This window comes from Odocoileus virginianus, chromosome 13 (genome assembly GCF_023699985.2).
Source record: "Odocoileus virginianus isolate 20LAN1187 ecotype Illinois chromosome 13, Ovbor_1.2, whole genome shotgun sequence".
In the NCBI taxonomy this organism is placed as follows: Eukaryota; Metazoa; Chordata; class Mammalia; order Artiodactyla; family Cervidae; genus Odocoileus; species Odocoileus virginianus.
The window spans coordinates 1,774,393-1,794,170 of NC_069686.1; the positions used below are offsets into that span (position 1 = coordinate 1,774,393).

Below are 19,778 nucleotides of genomic sequence, written 5' to 3' on the forward strand. Positions count from 1 at the left end.
TGGGTTCAAAGCGGGGCCAAAACAGTTTTTATAGTTAATATTTTTCCCTAACTTATATAAACAGTTCTAAAAACTGTTTGCAGTTTTTAGTTCTAAAATTAGTTCTAAAAACTAATTTCTTTCTTCAATTAACTCTTATAGATATTCAGGGTCAATTCTAACATTTCACTGACGACCATGTACTATATTACTTCTTGTTTACAAACATTCATGTGATTTAAAAAAATGACATCAAGAATTCAACTCTCTATCAGCCAAGGTGATCTGCAGTACCTCCGGTATGAAAGCCCTGTTTCACAGGAGAGGCACTTGGAATTCGTTTTCTTTGAGTGCCAACTAATCTAACTATGCCTTCTCCCTAAACCCCACCTGAAAAGGCTGATCCTGAATGTTCCAGGGCTTAAGGATAAGTAAGGCCATCAAGAAAGCTATGACTAATAACTAACCTGATAGGAGGTGGGCAGGATGGATAAGGACAAAAAAAGAGAAAAGTCACAAGGACAATATTTATCAGTTGATCTTGGTCCCGATTTGAGCAGGGACCACAGTGGAGAAAAACACACTGCACAGGAAGGGCAAAAGAAACCACCTTGGGTCAGGAAAGAATAAAGACCCTGCCTGGAACATTTAACAGACGCACATATAACAAAATGCCACAAACACCCTCACTGGTACTCTGGGGGCTGGGGTGGGGGTGGGGTTAAAGACAAGACAGCCTATGTGATTCAGCCACAGGGTTAACACCCTCTTCATTCTCCTTTTGTTCTTAGTTCCCGTATGTCACAGCTGGACTCCTGCTGTACTACTCTAGGTAAGTATTAGGCTGGGTCCCACCCTTCCACATACCACTCCCCAACCCCCAAAATCAAAAGCACAAGTGGGCTGAGGATACCTTCTACTTCCCAAGGCTCCAGTGAGTTAAACCCAAGCAACCCTGTAGGAATCCAGAGCACGCAGTACTAAGACTTGTCCTGGCCACCTCTAGGAAGACTTGCAGGAAGAAAATCCACTTTCTCCAGATACATCAACTTCTGGAGCATCTAGCACCCCTCCCTGCATTGTTCGGAACCAGTCAAAATATAACGACAAGATGTTCAGCACACAGGTGTAGGGATGCTAAAGTAATCAAAGACAAAATGTATCCCAAATTTCTGTTGAAGGTCATCCTATTCCCAAAGGGGTATTTTTACTCATTAATAAGCCACTCTCATGCAGCTTAAATGGAACGAAGGACTGAATTAACCTCAAACAGTGAATGTGGTGATCTTATAGGTAAAAAAAGAAACTTTTGAACTAGATCTAGGTCCAAATCGAACTTACTAGCCATGTGACCTCTTAAGCAAGTTAGTTCTCAACTATAAAGCTCATTTACGGCATCTGTACAATGAGAACAAAGGTGCCTATTATTTTTGGAGTCAACGATTAAATGACATAATGGGTGTGAAGCACCAGCAGTCACTTGCCCTTGATAAACTTTAGTTATACTCATGGACAACAAGCACCTGACAATGTGCACATGCATTAAAACAAAAGAGTAATATAATTTAAGTAGGTGTATTAACAGGTAGCTTTATCACAGGTGTACACTTTGATACTCTGAAGGGCTTTGAAACCTTAAGCAAATGGTATTGTGCAATAAGCATTGTGCTAACTGTGCCTAAAACACAGGTAATATGTAAGTGCTTAAAATTCATTTGGCCTAGGCAATTCTAAATCTTTCAGACTATAAAGACAGTGAATTTAAATACTTGGTTGACACATTTCAAAACTTCATTTTAATTGTTAAATCTGTACTTACCTGTCACTGAAAAAGCCAAATCCATAACCAAATCATGATGCCAATGTAAACATGTATATGTGTATTTCTTTTCATCATCAAAATTCCTCCTGTTGGAGAAAACCAAAATTCTTAATTTGGTCAGAGGAGTATGTTTATCAAGCTCACTGGTTTTAACATGCAAAAAGAACACTTTCTATTTCTGAACCAGTTACTTCTGCAAACAACAGGCCATCATAGCATCCTACGAGTTCAATATTCACTGTTGTTACTCTTTCCATTTTACTCAAAGGCTGACAAAAGGCTCTCTTATAAATAAAATGCACTTTTTTTTACTCCTAGGGCCAAGGGTGGAAATCTTAAAATCGTAAGTCTGTGCAATGAAGAGTACAGGAATATAAAAAAGGGAGGACGCCAGCAAAACCTCATCTCTACTATCAGCTGCTGCTTTTCGGTTCTGTCCTTTCCACTGTACCCAGGTATACCCCTGTTCTGCAGGACTAATCCAGAAGAAATAAATGACCGTCAAGCTCTTCAAGAGTAAACTGACCAAAGACGAATTTTGCCGTCCTTGTGACCAGTTGCTATGCAATCTTCCTTTGGGTGACAGGCTACACAGGTAAAGTTGTTCCTAGCGTGTTTCTTATTTCTTGATGATGATAAGGTAAACCTAGAAGAAAAAAATTTTACCTTGATTATTAAAGACTTGGTGGATGTGATATAGTTAGGTAAAAAGGAGGCCCATCCTTATCAAGCCAAACTGGTGAGCTCTCAGTATGCACTGAATATAAATGTACGATTTTTTAGAAAAACTGTGACCAGGAATCATGAATTGTGTTTTATAAACATTTATTATTACACAATATAAACTTCATGTGAATAACATTCTACCATAATAACTAATCTATGGAGGGCACTGAGAGTGAAGTAAAGAATAGACAAGTCCTTTTCGTGGTTTTCTACCTGGCCAAAGTTTGTTAAAATTTCATGTTTAAGCTAAGTTTTTAGTATTACAGATGGATAACCCTAAGAAATTATATCTGAGACAACTGGGTAATCCGTTCAAAGATGTCAGGATCCTTATTATACTGCAAGGGAAAACAAATGTTAATCTTAAGGCAGGGTCAGAGAGGACAGCGTCATTTCAAGTGTGACTCATGCTTAGCACTGTTGCTGTGTGGTGTGCGCAGTCCTGTCTGACTCCAGATTGTAGCCCACCAGGCTCCTCTGTCCATGGGATTTTCCAGACAAGAATACTGGAGTGGGTTGCCATTTCCTTCTCCAGGGAAACTTCCCAATCCAAGGATCAAACCCACATCTCTAGTATCTTCTGCATTGGTGGACAGAGTCTTTACCAATGTGCCACCTGGGAAGTCCCATGCTTAGCACCAGCCTCTTTAAATATATTATCTCATTCATCCTTACACTCTATTCAGTTCAGTTGCTCAGTTGTGTCCGACTCTGCGACCCCATGGACTGCAGCACGCCAGGATTCTCTGTCCATCATCAACTCTTGGAGCTTACTCAACTCATGTCCATTGAGTTGGTGATGACATCTAACCATCTCATCCTTTGTCGTCCCCTTCTCCTCCCGCATTCAATCTTTCCCAGCATCAGGGTCTTTTCCAATGAGTGATTTCCTCACATCAGGTGGCCAAAGTATTGGAGTTTCAGCTTCAACATCAGTCCTTCCAGTGAATACTCAGGACTGACTTCCTTTAGGATTGACTGATTTGATCTCCTTGCAGTCCAAGGGTCTCTTGAGAGTCTTCTCCAACACCACAGTCCAAAAGCATCAATTCTTCTGTGCTCAGCTTTCTTTATAGTCCAACTATCACATCCATACAAGACTACTAGAAAAACCACAGCTTTGACTAGATGGACCTTTGTCGGCAAAGTATGTCTCTGCTTTTTAATATGCCGTCTAGATTGGTCACAGCTTTTCATCCAAGGAGCAAGTGTCTTTGAATTTCATGGCTGCAGCCACCATCTGCAGTGATTTTGGAGCCCCTAAAAATAAAGTCTGTCACTGTTTCCCCATCTATCTGCCATGAAGTGATGAGACTAGATCCCATGATCTTGGTTTTCTGAACGTTGAACTTTAAGCCAACTTTTTCATTCTCCTCTTTCACTTTCATCAAGAGGCTCTTTAGTTTTTCTTTGCTTTCTGCCATAATGGTGGTGTCATCTGCCTACTTGAGGTTATTGATAGTTCTCCCAGTAATCTTGATTCCAGCTTGTGCTTCATCTAGCTCAGCATTTCACATGATATACTCTGCATGTAAGTTAAATAAGCAGGGTGACAATATATAGCTTTGATGTACTCCTTTCCTGATTTGGAACCAGTTTGTTGTTCTATGTCCAATTCTAACTGTTGCTTCTTGACCCACACACAGGTTTCTCAGGAGGCAGGTAAGGTGGTCTGGTATTCCCATCTTTTGAAGAATTTTCCACAGCTTGTTGTAATCCACACAGTCAAAGGCTTTGGCATAGTCAATAAAGCAGAAGCAGATGTTTCTCTCTTGCTTTTTTGATGATCCAACGGATGTTGGCAATTTGATCTCTGGCTCCTCTTGCCTTTTCTAAATCCAGCTTGAAAATATGGATGTTCACGGTTCACATTCTGTTGAAGCCTCGCCTGGAGTATTTTGAGCATCACTTTGCTAGCATGTGAGATGAGTTCAACTGTGCAGTAGTTTCAGCATTCTTTGGCATTGCCCTTGTTTGGGACTGGAATGAAAACTAACCTTTCCCAGTCCCGTGGCCACTGCTGAATTTTCCAAATTTGCTGGCATATTGAGTGTAGCACTTTCACAGCACCATCTTTTAGAATCTGAAATAGCTCAACTGGAATTCCATCACCTCCACTAGCTTTGTTCTTAGTGATGCTTCCTAAGGCCCACTTGACCTCGCATTCTAGGATGTCTGGCTCTAGGTGAGTGATCACACCATCATGGTTATCTGGGTCATGAAGATCTTTTTTGTGTAGTTCTTCTGTGTATTCTTGCCACCTCTTCTTAATATCTTCTGCTTCTGTTAGGTCCATACCCTTTCTGTCCTTTATTGTGCCCATCTTTGCATGAAATGTTCCCTTGATATCTCTAATTTTCTTGACGAGATCTCTAGTCTTTCCCATTCTATTGTTTTCCTCTACTTCTTTGCACTGATCACTGAGGAAGGCTTTCTTATCTCTCCTTGCTATTCCTTGGAACTCTGCACTCAAATGGGTGTATCTTTCTTTTTCTCCTTTGCCTCTAGTTTCTCTTCTTTTCTCAGCTATTTGTAAGGCCTCGTCAGACAGCCATTTTGCCGTTTTGCATTTCTTTTTCTTGCAGAATGTCTTGATCACTGCCTCCTGTACAATGTCAAGAACCTCCATCCATAGTTCTTCAGGCACTCTATCAGATCTAAATCCTCGAATTTGTTTGCCACTTCCACTGTATAATTGTTAAGGTATTTGATTGAGGTCGTATCTGAAGAGTCTACTGGTTTTCCCTACTTTCTTCAACTTAAGTCTGAATTTTGCAATAAGGAGTTCATGATCCCCATTTAATGGTATCATCCCTATTTATTTATTTATTTATTTAATTTTTTTTTTTTTTTGGGATTGCGGAGCTGGACTTCTCCAGCCAGTCTGATCCCTGGTCCTCCTGACCGGCACCCATCTAGGCTCATCCCTATTTAAAATGTACGTTAATCTGAAGTGCAAGGAGGTTCAATGAACTAATTTGAATCATGTTAAGCGCAGATATCTGAAAGCCTGTATTCATTCCTATAGCCATAAAATGAATGAGGATCATCTAGAAAAGACTTTGGAAACCACATCCCAATTCTGACAGCAGAAATCTATGTGTGGATGGGGTTTTAGGGAGACAAACTCCCTAGGATTTTGTGCGTAATAATATTAACTCACTGTGGATTAAAAAATCTACCTTTATATCTTGTGGTTTCATAATTTTAATATGGTATAGAAATATTTTTGGGTCACAGGATGAATAAAACTAAGATAAATAAAATTATAATGAACTCGAGTAAATAAAATAAAGCTATCAAAAAGGAATTCTTACCTTGTTGTTGTTTTCTTTTTGAAAAAATAAACAGACAAGTAGAAGTCCCGTACTGCAGCAACATACTCCCCCTGGTATTGCAAAGAGAAGATAACATTCATAAAAAGTCAACACCCTTTAAAAAGAAATATTCTCATCACAATAGTTAACAAAGCAATAGAACTGTTTTGCTGATCAAGGGTATATTAATACGAAACGATATATTACCGTTTAACAATGGAAAGGATATGCAGTTGCTTAGTTGACTCTTTGTGACCCCTGTGGACTGTAGCCCGTCAGACTCCTCTGTCCATGCGATTCTCCAGGCAAGAATACTGGAGTGGGTTGCCATGCCCTCCTCCAGGGGATCTTTCCAACCCAGGTCTCCCACAAGGCAGGAAGATTCTTTACCATCTAAGCCACCAGGGAAGCCCAAGAAAATTGGAGTGGGTAGTCTATCCCTTCTCCAGGGGAACTTCCCGACCCAAGAATTGAACTGGGGTCTCGTGCACTACAGGTGGATTCTTTACCAGCATGATCATTGTATGGAAAGGATACTCCTACTTTTACAATAATCAGAAAATTAAAGATGAATGTAGGTCTTATATCCTAAAACTAGACTCTCGAACTTTAAGTATAATGATTAAAACCTCTTTCTATTATGGCATAATTTATAAACAATCAAGTGCAATGTCTGAAATGTATATAACCACGTAACTACCACCACAATCAAGGTTGAGGACATTTTCTTTGCCTCAGGAGTGCTCATTTGTTCTTTATTCCAGTCAATCCCCAATGCCCCTACCCCTGCCAGCTATCACCACAGCTTACCTCTCGGCCTGTTCTAGAACAGAATGATAAATATTAGGTTGGTGCAAAAGTAACTGTGGTTTTGCACTGTTGAACTCTGCCATTTGATATTGGGAAGCATTGTTTAAAAAAATGTGGTTATGCTGTACATCATTTTAATGCATATTTCTCACTTTATGTTTTTTGCTAATGACTTACTGCTTTCTGTTTATACTATTTTTAGACTATAGAAATGGTATTAGACGAAACACAAATTTATGTGATTGAGTTCAAAATGGATCATAAAGCAGCAGAGACAACTCATAACATCAACAACGCATCTGGCCCAGGAACGACTACTGAATGTACAGGACAGTGGCTGTTAAAGAAGTTTTGCCAAGATGATGAGAGCCTGGAAGAGGAGGGAAGTAGCTGGCCACCGGGAGTTGACAACGAGCAACTGAGAGCCATTATCAAAGGTGATCCTCTTACAACTACCTGAGACGTTGCCAAAGAACACAATGCCAACCTTTCTACGGTCGTTCGGTATTTGAGGCAAATTGGAAAGGTGAAAAAGGTCAACGAGTAGTAGTCTCAAGAGCTGACCAAAAAGAAAAAAAAAAAAAATATATATATATATACTTTTTACTCTATGCAACAACAACGAACCATTTCTCGATCTGTGACATCCGAGGAAAAGTGGATCGTATACGACAACCAGCAATGACCTGCTCTGTGGGTGGACTGAGAAGATCCAAAGCACTTCCCAAAGCCAAACTCACATCAAAAAAAGGTCGTGGCCACTGTTTGGTGGTCTCCTGCCTGTCTGATCCACTATAGCTTTCTGAATCCCGGTGAAACCATTACATTTGAGGAGTATGCTCAGCAAGTTGATGAGATGCAGTGAAAACTGCAATGACTGCAGTCGGCACTGGTCAACAGAAAGGGCACAATTCTTCCCCAAGACAATGCCTGACTGCGTATCACACAAACACTTCAAAAAATGAACGGCTATCAAGTTTTGCCTCATCCACTATATTCACCTGACGTCTTGCCAACCGACTACCACTTCTTCTGGCACCTCAACAACTTTTTGCAGGGAAAATGCTCCAAAACCAGGAAGAGGGAGAAAATGCTTTTCAAGAGTTTGACGCATCCTTATTTTTATGATACAGGAATAAGCAAACTTATTTCTCGTTGGCAAAAATGTGCTGATTGCAGTGGTCCCTATTTTGATTAATAAAGATGTGGTTCAGCCTCATTATGATTTAAAATTCATGGTCTGAAACCGCAATTACTTTTGCACCAATCTAATACATCCCAATAAACTGTGGAAAATTCTGAAAGAGATGGGAATACCAGACCACCTGACCTGCCTCTTGAGAAACCTGTATGAAGGTCAGGAAGCAACAGTTAGAACTGGACATGGAACAACAGACTGGTTCCAAATAGGAAAAGGAGTACGTCAAGGCTGTATATTGTCACCCTGCTTATTTAACTTATATGCAGAGTACATCACGAGAAATGCTGGGCTGGAAGAAGCACAAGCTGGAATCAAGATTGCCAGGAGAAATAGAAGTAACCTCAGATATGCAGATGACACCACCCTTATGGCAGAAAGTGAAGAGGAACTAAAAAGCCTCTTGATGGACGTGAAAGAGGAGAGTGAAAAAGTTGGCTTAGAGCTCAACATTCAGAAAACTAAGATCATGGCATCTGGTCCCATCACTTCATGGCAAATTGATAGGGAAACAGTGGAAACAGTGTCAGACTTTATTTTTTTGGGCTCCAAAATCACTGCAGATGGTGACTGCAGCCATGAAATTAAAAGACGCTTACTCCTCGCAAGGAAAGTTATGACCAACCTAGACAGCATATTAAAAAGTAGAGACATTACTTTGCCAACAAAGGTCTGTCTGGTCAAGGGTATGGTTTTTCCAGTGGACATGTATGGATGTGAGATTTGGACTGTGAAGAGAGCTGAGTGCCGAAAAATTGATGCTTTTGAACTATGGTGTTGGAGTAGACTCTTGAGAGTCCCTTGGACTGCAAGGAGATCCAACCAGTCCATCCTAAAGGAGATCAGTCCTGGGTGTTCATTGGAAGGACTGATGCTGATGCTGAAACTCGAGTACTTTGGCCACCTCATGTGAAGAGCTGACTCACTGGAAAAAACCCTGAGGCTGGGAGGGATTGGCGGCGGGAGGAGAAGGGGGCGGCAGAGAATGAGATGGTTGAATGGCATCACCAACTCGATGGACATGAATTTGAGTAAACTCTGGGAGTTGGTGGTGGACAGGGAGGCCTGGCGTGCTGCGATTCACGGGGTCGCAAAGAGTTGGACGCGACTGAGCGACTGAACTGAACTGAATACATCCCAATGGTAGCTCAATATCCCCTTTCTGAGATTCACCCATGCTCTTATATGTATCATTAGTTCCTTTTTATTGTAAAGCAGCACCCAGTGAATGCGTATGTATCACATACAATACACGTATGTATTACAAATCGTTTACTCTCTTACTGATGCACTTTCTCATACGTGTCATTTTGTGGCCATGCTTTCACGTTGCTACCTATGAGCAGAACTGCTGGGTCACAGTAAAGGCACATGTTTAACTTTACCCCATATTAGCCACCACTATCTGTTCTAGTGGACGTGAAATAGTATCTCATTGTGCTTTTAATGTGTATTTAACTGAAGACTATGATGCTGAAGAGTAATGACGTTTACAGTGTTAAAAGTGTTTTCTCTAAGAAATTAATCCTTTTTAGAACAAAGCCAAAATAATGTTACAAAACTTAAGACTAAAGAAACATGCCATCACAATGATATCTAGGGGCTTTCTATGGTACTTGATTTGAGAGCTAAATAAATTGTATGAACATCATATAGTTACTGTTTTAGATAAAAATTTAAGTATACACATGCTGCAATGCTAAGTGAAGAAAAAAAAAGATAAAGCCCTCAGATAACTATTCAGTTTGGGAAGTTACATATGCTAAAGACGTGAGACAGTTTTTTTAGTTACTAACAAAGGCACTGTAACTCAAGGCAATATTAAATGACTGTAACAAAATACTCAGAGGAAAGACTGCAGGAAAGAGATTTTATGTACACAAAAGAAAACCAACAAAGCAAATTTTACCTCATTTCCAAAGGCAATGCACTTGGGTGACTGGTTTACGTAATCCAAAACAAAGGAGAGCTCCTTAGCTTCTATTTCCTGACTTGATGATTTTGGTAGTTTCACTGAAGCCAGCTGAAAGACATCTAGCCAAAGGCAGCTATATTAATAGAAAGTTTCTCCAGAGAAAGCATGTGTGTTTGTTCATATAAAACCGTCTATCAGAACTCCAGAGTTCACTTGATGCCATGATCGTAATTCTAGGCTCTCTGAACAAGCTGTATTCTTCATTTGAATATATAAGTTTTAACAGAAGTCTAATCTCACAACTCATTTATGTATACACACAAGCATCATATATGTAGAAATAGTTAACAATTTCTTTTACTGGTGCATTTTGCTTTCCAAAGTGCTGAGGAGCTTTAAAATGGAGACAAAATATGATATACTGGTGAAATGAGCAGCCACAAGCAACAAATCATCTGAGAGCTTTCAGAAATGCTATGCACTTGCCACACATACACAGAATAAATCTTTTCTGTAAACTGGCATGCTTTTCTTTTTGCATTCTGTTAAAATAGCTTCTCCTTAACAGGAAACAGTTATATTTCACTGTACTATTTCTTCCTTATTCTCTACCAGGGATGCCCCCTAGACTTTATAATGAATACAAAATTCTGTAACACATTGATCTACTATTTTCTTCTGTTTTCCAGTCTTTCTTACAGCCTTTTCAGTCATCTCAAACTTTATATGCCTAAATCCTAAACACGTATTTTCTTTTCTAAAGTTAAGTCTTCCCCAACACTGACCACTTCAACTAAGGCATCATGTGTGGTGAGTATGGGGAGTGGCTACTAAACCACAATGATGAGCAAAGTCACCTAGGAAGATACAAAAAATGCTCATTCCTAGACCAAATCTCAGACCCAGTGAATCGGAGTTTAGAAACATGAATTTTTAATAAGCATACAGATTAAGAATTAAGATAGACATTAAGATGGAGAAGGAAATGGCAGCCCACTCCAGAATTCTTGCCTGGAGAATCCCATGGACAGAGGAGCCTGGTGGGCTACAGTCCATGAGGTCACAAGAGTTGGACACGACTGAGTGACTAAACAACAGACATTAAGAATTCACATACTTATGTACAGGCAGAACCTAGATACTGCAAGGTGCTATTTTAAACAGTCACCTGACAAGGCAACAATCATTTTAAGAAATATATTGCCATTTCCAGAACATTTTTTGAAATGTCCCTTAGAGATGGTTATGGGTCACATAAGAAAACTCATAGCTTTTTATTCTTTCATGTCACATTTTTGATAGATAAAAACTCCTTAACGCGGTTCATACCAAATGACTTCTGGCTAAAAACGATTTCACTTTCACAGTTGTGACTATTCTCAAGTTACTTAATAGTCCATGACATTAACAATCTGCAAACTGTTTCAACAAAAGAAACAATAACTCCCTCCCCAAACCCCCAAAATCTAACTACCAACACCCCCCAAAAACAACCAAAAATCCCCCCCAAAATTCCAAACCACCCCCACCATGGAAAGCATTATTGAATGAGTTGTGAGCCAATCTAGCTGACCACCCAATAACAAATTTAAAGCTGCTCTGTACTTTGAATTCTGAATACAACTCTATTTTAAGGAGGACAAACACAGGTTGCACTGGGATTCTCAAAGTCTGAGATTAGAAAATGTTTTGGATATACTCTTATATCAATGTTGGGGTATTAAACTTACTGCTAAGGATAATTACTTGTAACCACTGAAGATATTCTCGATTTCCCAAAATGCTCTGAAACATGCCAATTTCAGTGAATAATGTTCCAATGATAACAAAAATATAAAAATAATTTAGCCACTCTCTTAGTTGCTAATAATTTGTTTTCTATACCATTTCTTCCAGATTCAAGGCCAACAAATGGCAGGCGTTCGAGGATGGGTAAAATGACAGGGATGCTTAAAAATGACATTTGTTCAGTAGCAAGACACACTGTAGCTCAAAATAGCTTTAAAATTAGTTAGGTTGTCCATTATCACAAGCATATTTTAAATAATCATTCCCTCATCAATACTTCAGAAAGTAATACAAACTCGCCCCCAAATGACTGCAATAATGATGACACCAATTTAAACATCAGCTCCAAAAACTGTGGAATTCATACTAAAATGAAAATGTTAAATTTGAGACACTGTAAAAAAAAAAAAAACAAAAAAAAGCCACTCAAAGCTATATAAATCAAAATAAATTAATTTACTATACCTGGTTTTTCTTTATTTATTGTAACAAAGACAGAATCCTCAGCACAGGAAAGAGTAAAAAGGGCATGAAGTTCACATCCAACTCTGAAGGTCTGAAAGATAAAGAGCACCATATTATTTATTCTGTCCACCCCATGCAAAAGTTTCAGAACAGGAGGGATTTTTTAATCCATTTTGCTCAGTTATACTGCCAACTACAGAAGAAAACCTGGCCTAGAGAGACACCCAGTATATATGTACTGAATAACCTTTTAAGTGAATATCTCTAGATCTATCTGGTTCTTTTCAATGGGTGCACAGTATTCTATTGAATGAATATCCAATTTTAACTCAAGATTAAATTCAACTCTTTTCTGCCGTGAATAATGTTTAATGTTTTAAGAAGCGTATGTACCTGCCATTATTCCAACAAGAGATTGCTAAGGGTGAGACTGCTAGAGCAACAGTATTCGTTTCACTTTCATACACTGACTATACACAAAAATGTCTATTTCTCTATATTTTATCACATATAGTTTCAATTTGTAACTTGTCTAAACTGACAGGGAAAAATGCTGTGTTATCTCTTAATTTACATTTAACTATTAACAAGGTTAAGAACCTTTCCATGTTTATTGGCTATTTCTTTTTAGTGTATTACATATTCCTACTCTATACCAACTTTTTTTTCCTGTGGGGTCACTAGTTTTTCCTTACTGGTTTTTGGTAATTTTGTGTATCACTGATAATATCTCTTGTAAATCTGTTCTTTCACTGCTCATTTTTTGGTTAAAAAAGTTTAAAATTTTATATAGTCAAATTTATCTTTTATAATGAGTGAATTTCATGACATTTTAGGAAGGCTATCTAAAAGATGAGACCTTAGAGAAGTAACAAAATACATCTGTCTTATGTTGTCATTCCTCTTCACATAAGGAAAATGGAAACTCAACCCACGTACCTTTATCAAAATGCCATCTATATAGTCCCACAGTTTAATCGTGCCATCAAAGGAACAAGAATACAGCTAAAAGGGTAAAAACAGTACAAAACTGATTAAGAAAAAGAATTTACAATAAGATTATCAAGTAGCTTAAATGCGGATACAGAAGGCATTGCCTATTCATTAATCCATTATTAGCTTTAAAGACATGAAGTCATTTATACTGTTTTTGCAAAATAAAAAATCTTATCACAGCTCTTTGCAGAAATGAGACCTATCAAATTTTAATTAAGAGAAGGAAAAAAGTCAACCCTCTACCTTCAAGGGGGAGATGATAAGGTACTAAGTAATAAAGAACTCTTGGGAGCTTGTGACTATTATCCCAGAGCCCAGTTCTTTACCAGCAGAACTACATTTATCTTGCATGAGTATCAAAGGAATGTAGGTTGTAACAGACAGTCAATTTCTACACTTATTTCATTGCAGACTTGTAACCAACAGTCTGTGGGCCAAACTTTGGTAACACCAGAATGCCTTAGTAACATGTTTTTATTTGTTTCAGTGGACTGAGTTTTACTAAGGATACACTGAACTTCTGTGTGTGCTGTTATTGTGAAAACGATTTACAAGAAAGATGGTGGAGTAAGACATGGAACTCATCTCAAAAACAATGTAGTTCTAGGCTGTGATCCTATTTTAATAATTAAGAATAAGTGAAAAATATCCTGAATCAGAAAATCAAAATAGATATTTCCTTGATCATCACTTAGAAAGCTTCTCAGCCAAATTCAATTTAAATTATTCTGGCAACAGTAACACCAATATTAAAATATTCAATTGTGAATTGTTTAACACCTGTAGATGGTTGTTGGGATTGAGCTGGATTCCGGTCACCAGATTTCTGTGCCCTTGCAATATATGCACACATTCTTCTGTAGCTGTGCTATAAACTTTAATATAGTCTCCAGAGACACAGAAGATATACCTGGAAATAAGAGAAAAAAACAAGATTCACATTCTCCATACAGTATAATCTGTCTATTGTCCATAAAAAATTAAAACATGCAATGGAGATTTCATTCAAAATAAAAGTGCAAGAACTGTATACTCAAATTGTCTTGCTCACACCTATGGAGACATCTCAGACCATTTAGTTCATTAACTCTCAAAAGTAGATCAATGATGCCAAAATCACATCTCTGGCCTGTGCCAGGGGCGGAGGCTGTATGGAATCATCCTGCAAAAACAGCTAACCTAACCAAGTTGCCTGCTCACTAATGGATGCAGAGCCTGTGTTAGGCACTATCAGTTACTATTCTGTGGTGGTGTGTAACAGCCGTCTTTCCTTGTCCTCCAACACTCCATCATTCATGGCGGACACCAGTTTACAAGTACAAAGTCAAAGATTCTCTCTACCCAGTGAGGTCTCTCATATAGCAAAGTATAAAGACTTTACGGCAGTTCTTTTTCTTACTGCCAAAATGCTGATTTTGCCTTTGTTTTTCTAGATATGTGGCTTTCTTCCATATAGCAGAGGTTACTAAATTATTAACTGTGGTTAATCTGGGGTAATATTTGACTTTTTTCATAGCAGGTATAACCGTAAGACAAAGCTCAGAATAGCAAATATTCTAGTATCTATCAAATAAAAAAATGTTTCTTCTGTGCCTATTAGATTTGACACTGTACATGTCTAACATGGTGCTTCCTCATATACTATAGAAGGTAAAACCCACAGAATCCTTAGACTGGACCTCTCTCTACTCTGTGATCCCAAATCATTTGATCTCAGTATTTTTGAATTGTGTTGAAATTCCTCATTTATCTAAATATCCATCTCCCTTATGTAGCCATAAGCTCCTGTAGGGCAGAGGCCTTACTTTCCAATGCTCAATCCAGTCATTCAAACAGAACTTGCCCAATCTTCAAAGATTTTATAAACTATTTAGATAAAATGAACCAGTGAAAAAATTATTACAAAATAATCAATAGGTAAAGCCCTATGCTGACTAGGGCTGCTATCATTTCTAAGACACTTGAGCTTTCACAAACACATCTCTGAAATCAAGATGCCTCTTCCAAGTGCTGTGACCAGGGGACACAGCTGTGCTCACCGGTTTAATAAGATCAACAAAGAGCAAGCGATGAAGCGGCCGAGGTCTATGGACGCCCCCGCTGCTGGTTCCTCGTCTCCATTCCCATGAGCTCCCAGGTTCTCACCAGCTTCAGCCCAGACCACTCTTTTAAGGCTCCCTTTGGTCTCCAGGTGTGGCCCTTCAATTCACTTTTCTTATTCATCCCAGACTAATTTTTACAAACTTGACCATATTACTTCCTTAAATAAAGACTAAATTAAAATCCTTCAAGGTTTTTTCACTGCTTTGAGGATATGATCCAAATTCCTAAGTTTGACTCCAGTCTGCCCAGAACTTTTTCACCTGAACAGAGGCCAAGTGGTTCAAAATTCCGACAACCTGCCTAACCTCCCTCCCCCCCCAAATCAGCATCAACGGGTCCTTTAGGCAGTATTTCCTTGAGATGATGGTGGGTGAGGGGGGACAGAAAACTCACCCTAGCCGGTTTTGACACTCTTCTCTAGAGGAAAGTCATTTCCTCTCTCCTTGCTCCTCGGCAGAGAACAATGGGTTTAACTATCGACATTTGAATACAAACTCCTAGAGGAAACACTGCGTGCTTCTGCACATTCCGCTACCCACGGAGAATGAGAACATTTTCTGTGTCTTCAGCATTCAGCTCAGGTGCCTTTCTACCGGAAACCTTCCCTCATTTTGTTCCAGATCAGTGCCGGTCTTAACCTGCTTCTACAGGGTGCAGGGCTCAGCTCTACCCCAGCATTGTCCACACAGCATATGAGACCTTCCCTCCCAGACTATGAGCTCCTTGAGGGGAGAAACTGTGTTTACTTATTACAAATAACAATGGAAATACAGTGCGGTAGAAAAGAATGCATTTTAAAGAAGTCAAACCCAGATGGATTTGAATGTCAGCTTTTATCCATGTATGGGCTGAATGATGCTGGAGAACTTAATCTCTCTAAACCTCACTGTTCTCTACTCACAGGGTTATTATAAGGATTGTTATAAGATTATTATAAAGGTACAGTGAAACAATGTGTGCAAGTGCAAGCTTTGCACAGACAGCTAACACTCAATAAATACTTCTGTAAAATGAGGATAACAATACCTAAACCATGCAGATAGGAATGCACATAAAGCACCATCACAGTGCCTGTCACAGAGGACTCAAGTCATCTTTGTTGATAAAGTGTTGAAGAAATAAATGATGTTTTCAAGCAGGAAACAGGATTTATATGAGGTTCTGAAGAATGTATGATTTAAGGGCTGGCAAAGAAAAACGATGCTGCTAAAATTCCATGATTCTGTCGTTTCATTTACTACTTCAGCTTTTTTGATAAACTCTTTGAAGTAAAATACAACATTTCCTTATTCCTCTTTGTATAACTTAGCCAACTCCTTGTAGTAGCTTTTAGATAATATTCAAGTCCTCAGTGATTTCATTATAACCTTGTTAATTTGCTAGAAAACTGGCTTTAAATTATTAGCTTATATATATATATATATGAAAAAAAAGTATCTCTAAATCTTGACCAAGTTCCTATCTTGAATTTCTACCTAAACACCTGCTACATCCACATTTATTTTCAAGATACTTTAAACTCAAGGGGTCCAGTATGAACCCAACATCTTTTCCTTGTTAATCCTATTTGCTAAAGCACTCCAAATCTCTGCCTTTTCTCTTCACCTTCAATACCTTAATTTTGGCCAAAGTCATCCCTTGCTTGGATGCCTGCATTAGCCTTCGGAGCCCTGGTCTATAACCTTCTAGACTCTTCACCCTATCCTGCAGATATACTGACCCCACGGCCATGACAACCCTCCGCCCAGTTCAGTTTAAGTTGTCTGCTTTGCTTGATCTCCCCGCCTCCCAATATACCCCAATATATTTTGTTTTGCAAGATCCTACTGCTGAAGGGAAACTTTCTCACTGTGTAACTCCCTCTTCTATGCCAGCACTGTACCTTGAGTATGCTTCCCTACCCTCTATCATCTCTCCACCATGTATTATACAGCCTTGTACAATTTTCAGAGTCATATTCTGAAACACAATCTTATGTTACCACCCCCTGTCTGAGTATACTTTATCTGGGGAACTAAAAAAATACACTCTCTTTGGACCAAACAACAACCTAGAACTGATTCTATGTTTCCGTTCAAAACTCACATCCCCCAGCTCTCTTCAAACACCATTCCTACTAGCTAACTGCACACAGTTCTCATGCTTATACTGTGCCCCCTATCCTGAACGCCTTCCATCTATATCCTCTAGTCAAAATACCATCCATTCCTTGTAGTTCAGTAGCTCAAGTCGTTCGTGTCCAACTCTTTGCGACCCCATGGACTGCTTTGCGACCCCATGGACTGCAGCAAGCCAGGCTTCCCTGTTGTTCATCATCTTCCAGAGTTTGTTCCATCCCTGTCTAGCCTAAACATCACTCCCTCATCAACCTTCTCCATCCTTTCAGTCTGAAACACTGTTTCTTATGGACTTCCAAAGTGCCACTGTATGAAACATCTGTTACTGGTTAGCTTCTCTTTCTCATTAGGTTTGAAATTCTGGAAGGTAGGATCAATCCTGGAATTATATTAGTTTTCGAAATCTCAGTTTGTTACAATCACATAGCTGGTAAACACTTAAAAATTAACCGCACAACTAAGGAAGTGAGAGAAACATAAGATCCCAATATAATGACTAAGTTGTAGAAATAGTACATTGGAGGAAAAAACTGGATATAAGTCCAAAGTGGCAGAGCTTTGGCAATCTCTTGAAGCCTCAGTTTCCTCCTGATTAGCAAGTTGAGTATCAACAAAGCCCTTCTTATTTTAAAGACCAAAAGACGCTTTTTTTTTTTTTTAACTCTAAGGCAATTTATAGAAGTTTCTTTAAGTCATGCATGCATTCGGTAACTATTGCCATACACCGATAAGATATCGTGGCAATACAAACTTTCGTAAGATACTACCTCTGCTTTTCCAAGATAGAAAGGGTGTTTGGTGACTTGGAAACCTTTTTGTATTGTGTCATTTCTAGATGGTGTTCACAATATAGCAATGATGGTAAGAGCTAACATATATTGAGCCCTTCAACGACAAGCACTGTTTGACATGCTCTATACATACTTTGGCCACCTGATGTGAAGAGCCATGAAAAGACCCTAATGCTGGGCAAGACTGAGGGCAGGGGGGCTGGTGACAGTGGATGAGATGGCTGGATGGTATCATCGATTCAAACGACAGGAATCGGAGCAAATTCAAACAGACTGTGAAATATAGAGAAGCCTTGGTGTGCTGCAGTCCATGGGGCCGCAGAGTCGGACACGACTGAAGGACTAAACAATATGTATTAAGGCATTTAATCCTCGTAACAACCCTATGAAATGAACTACTAAATATTATTCTCGTTTATAGATGAGGCAACTGAGGCAAAGATTAAGAACCTCGCGAAGGGCACACAATCGACGAACGGACTTAGTTACGCTTCCAGCTACACTGAACTGCTGAGCAAGGGCATCAGGGCTTATGCATATATTTATCTCACACAGAATCTAGCATCAGGTTTTATGCAGAGCTCCAAAAAGGCTGCCATAACGCATTTTTCAGGTGATAGGGAAGGGCAAAGAAATAGGAAACTGCAATCGTTCAGCAACCCAAGTCACGATTCGGTCCGAAAGAAGGCTGTTTACTCGTGGTTTTTTAAGAGTGGCGGCGTACACATCCGTGCCTGAACCATCTTCCAGCCTCTCCAATGCCGAGCCGATTCTAGACGCAAGGGTCAGCCCGGGGCCCCCCTCAACCTAGCTGCAGGTCCGGGGAGCCGGGAAGTGAGCGCGCCCCAGTCGGCGGCGCCTCTGGATTAAGGGGTTTCTGACTCCTCCGGCAGCACCCGGACACCGGCTCCCTCGCGCGCACCCGCCCCGAGCCAGAAGCGCCGGTTGGCCTGTCCAGACGCGCCGGGAGTTCTCGTCCCCCACCACCCGTGGGCTCACGCCCCTCAGCGGGGCCGGCAATTACCCATGGCCTCTTACTTAGAATCCGCAGAGAACACCGCTCTCCTGAAGTTCAACTCACTGCCGCCACAACGAACCACGCGGACGCCCTCCTCCTCCACCATCTTGGCGCACGCGCAAGGGCTCTATCGCCTGCCCCGCTTCGAGCTTCCTCTACGGAAGCCGGTGGGTAGGGATATGTACCGGCCCAGGCCTCCACGCGGGGGCATTCTAGGACTCAGTCTCTATGGTAGGTATCTATGGTAAGACCCCGCGCCTGTGCGGCCATCTTTGGTTTGGGCAACGTCACTTTCAGTTCAGTTCAGTTCAGTTCAGTTCAGTTCAGTTCAGTTGTTCAGTTCAGTTCAATTCAGTCCCTCAGTCTTTTGCGACGCCATGAAACGCAGCACGTCAGGCCTCCCTGTCAATCGCCAACTCCCGGAGTTTACTCAAATTCATGTCCACCGAGTCGGTGATGCCACCCAGCCATCTCATCTTCTGTCATCCCCTTCTCCTCCTGCCCCCAATCCCTCCCAGCATCAGGGCCTTTTCCAATGAGCCAGCTCTTTGCATGAGGTGGCCAAAGTATTGGAGTTTCAACTTTAGCATCAGTCCTTCCAATGAACACCCAGGACTGATCTCCTTTAGGCCGGACTGGTTAGATTTCCTTGCAGTCCAAGGGACTCTCAAGAGTCTACTCCAACACCACAGTTCAAAAGCATCAATTTTTCAGCACTCAGCTTTCTTCACGG

General features: G+C 40.1%; 1 protein-coding gene across 1 annotated transcript in view; it reads right to left on the reverse strand.

Annotated features, from left to right (window-relative positions):
- Positions 1 to 19,188, reverse strand: part of WDR75 (WD repeat domain 75) — a 34,217-nt gene extending 15,029 nt beyond the window's left edge. The window contains exons 1-8 of the mRNA XM_020871076.2: positions 19,066 to 19,188; positions 13,797 to 13,926; positions 12,960 to 13,025; positions 12,021 to 12,111; positions 9,762 to 9,886; positions 5,845 to 5,915; positions 2,328 to 2,447; positions 1,799 to 1,887 (exon numbers count right to left, since the gene is read on the reverse strand). Of these exons, the coding sequence (XP_020726735.2) occupies positions 1,799 to 1,887; positions 2,328 to 2,447; positions 5,845 to 5,915; positions 9,762 to 9,886; positions 12,021 to 12,111; positions 12,960 to 13,025; positions 13,797 to 13,926; positions 19,066 to 19,151 (778 nt within the window). The 5' untranslated portion in view covers positions 19,152 to 19,188. The remainder of the gene's footprint in view (positions 1 to 1,798; positions 1,888 to 2,327; positions 2,448 to 5,844; positions 5,916 to 9,761; positions 9,887 to 12,020; positions 12,112 to 12,959; positions 13,026 to 13,796; positions 13,927 to 19,065) is intronic.
- Positions 19,189 to 19,778: the final 590 nt, after the last annotated feature.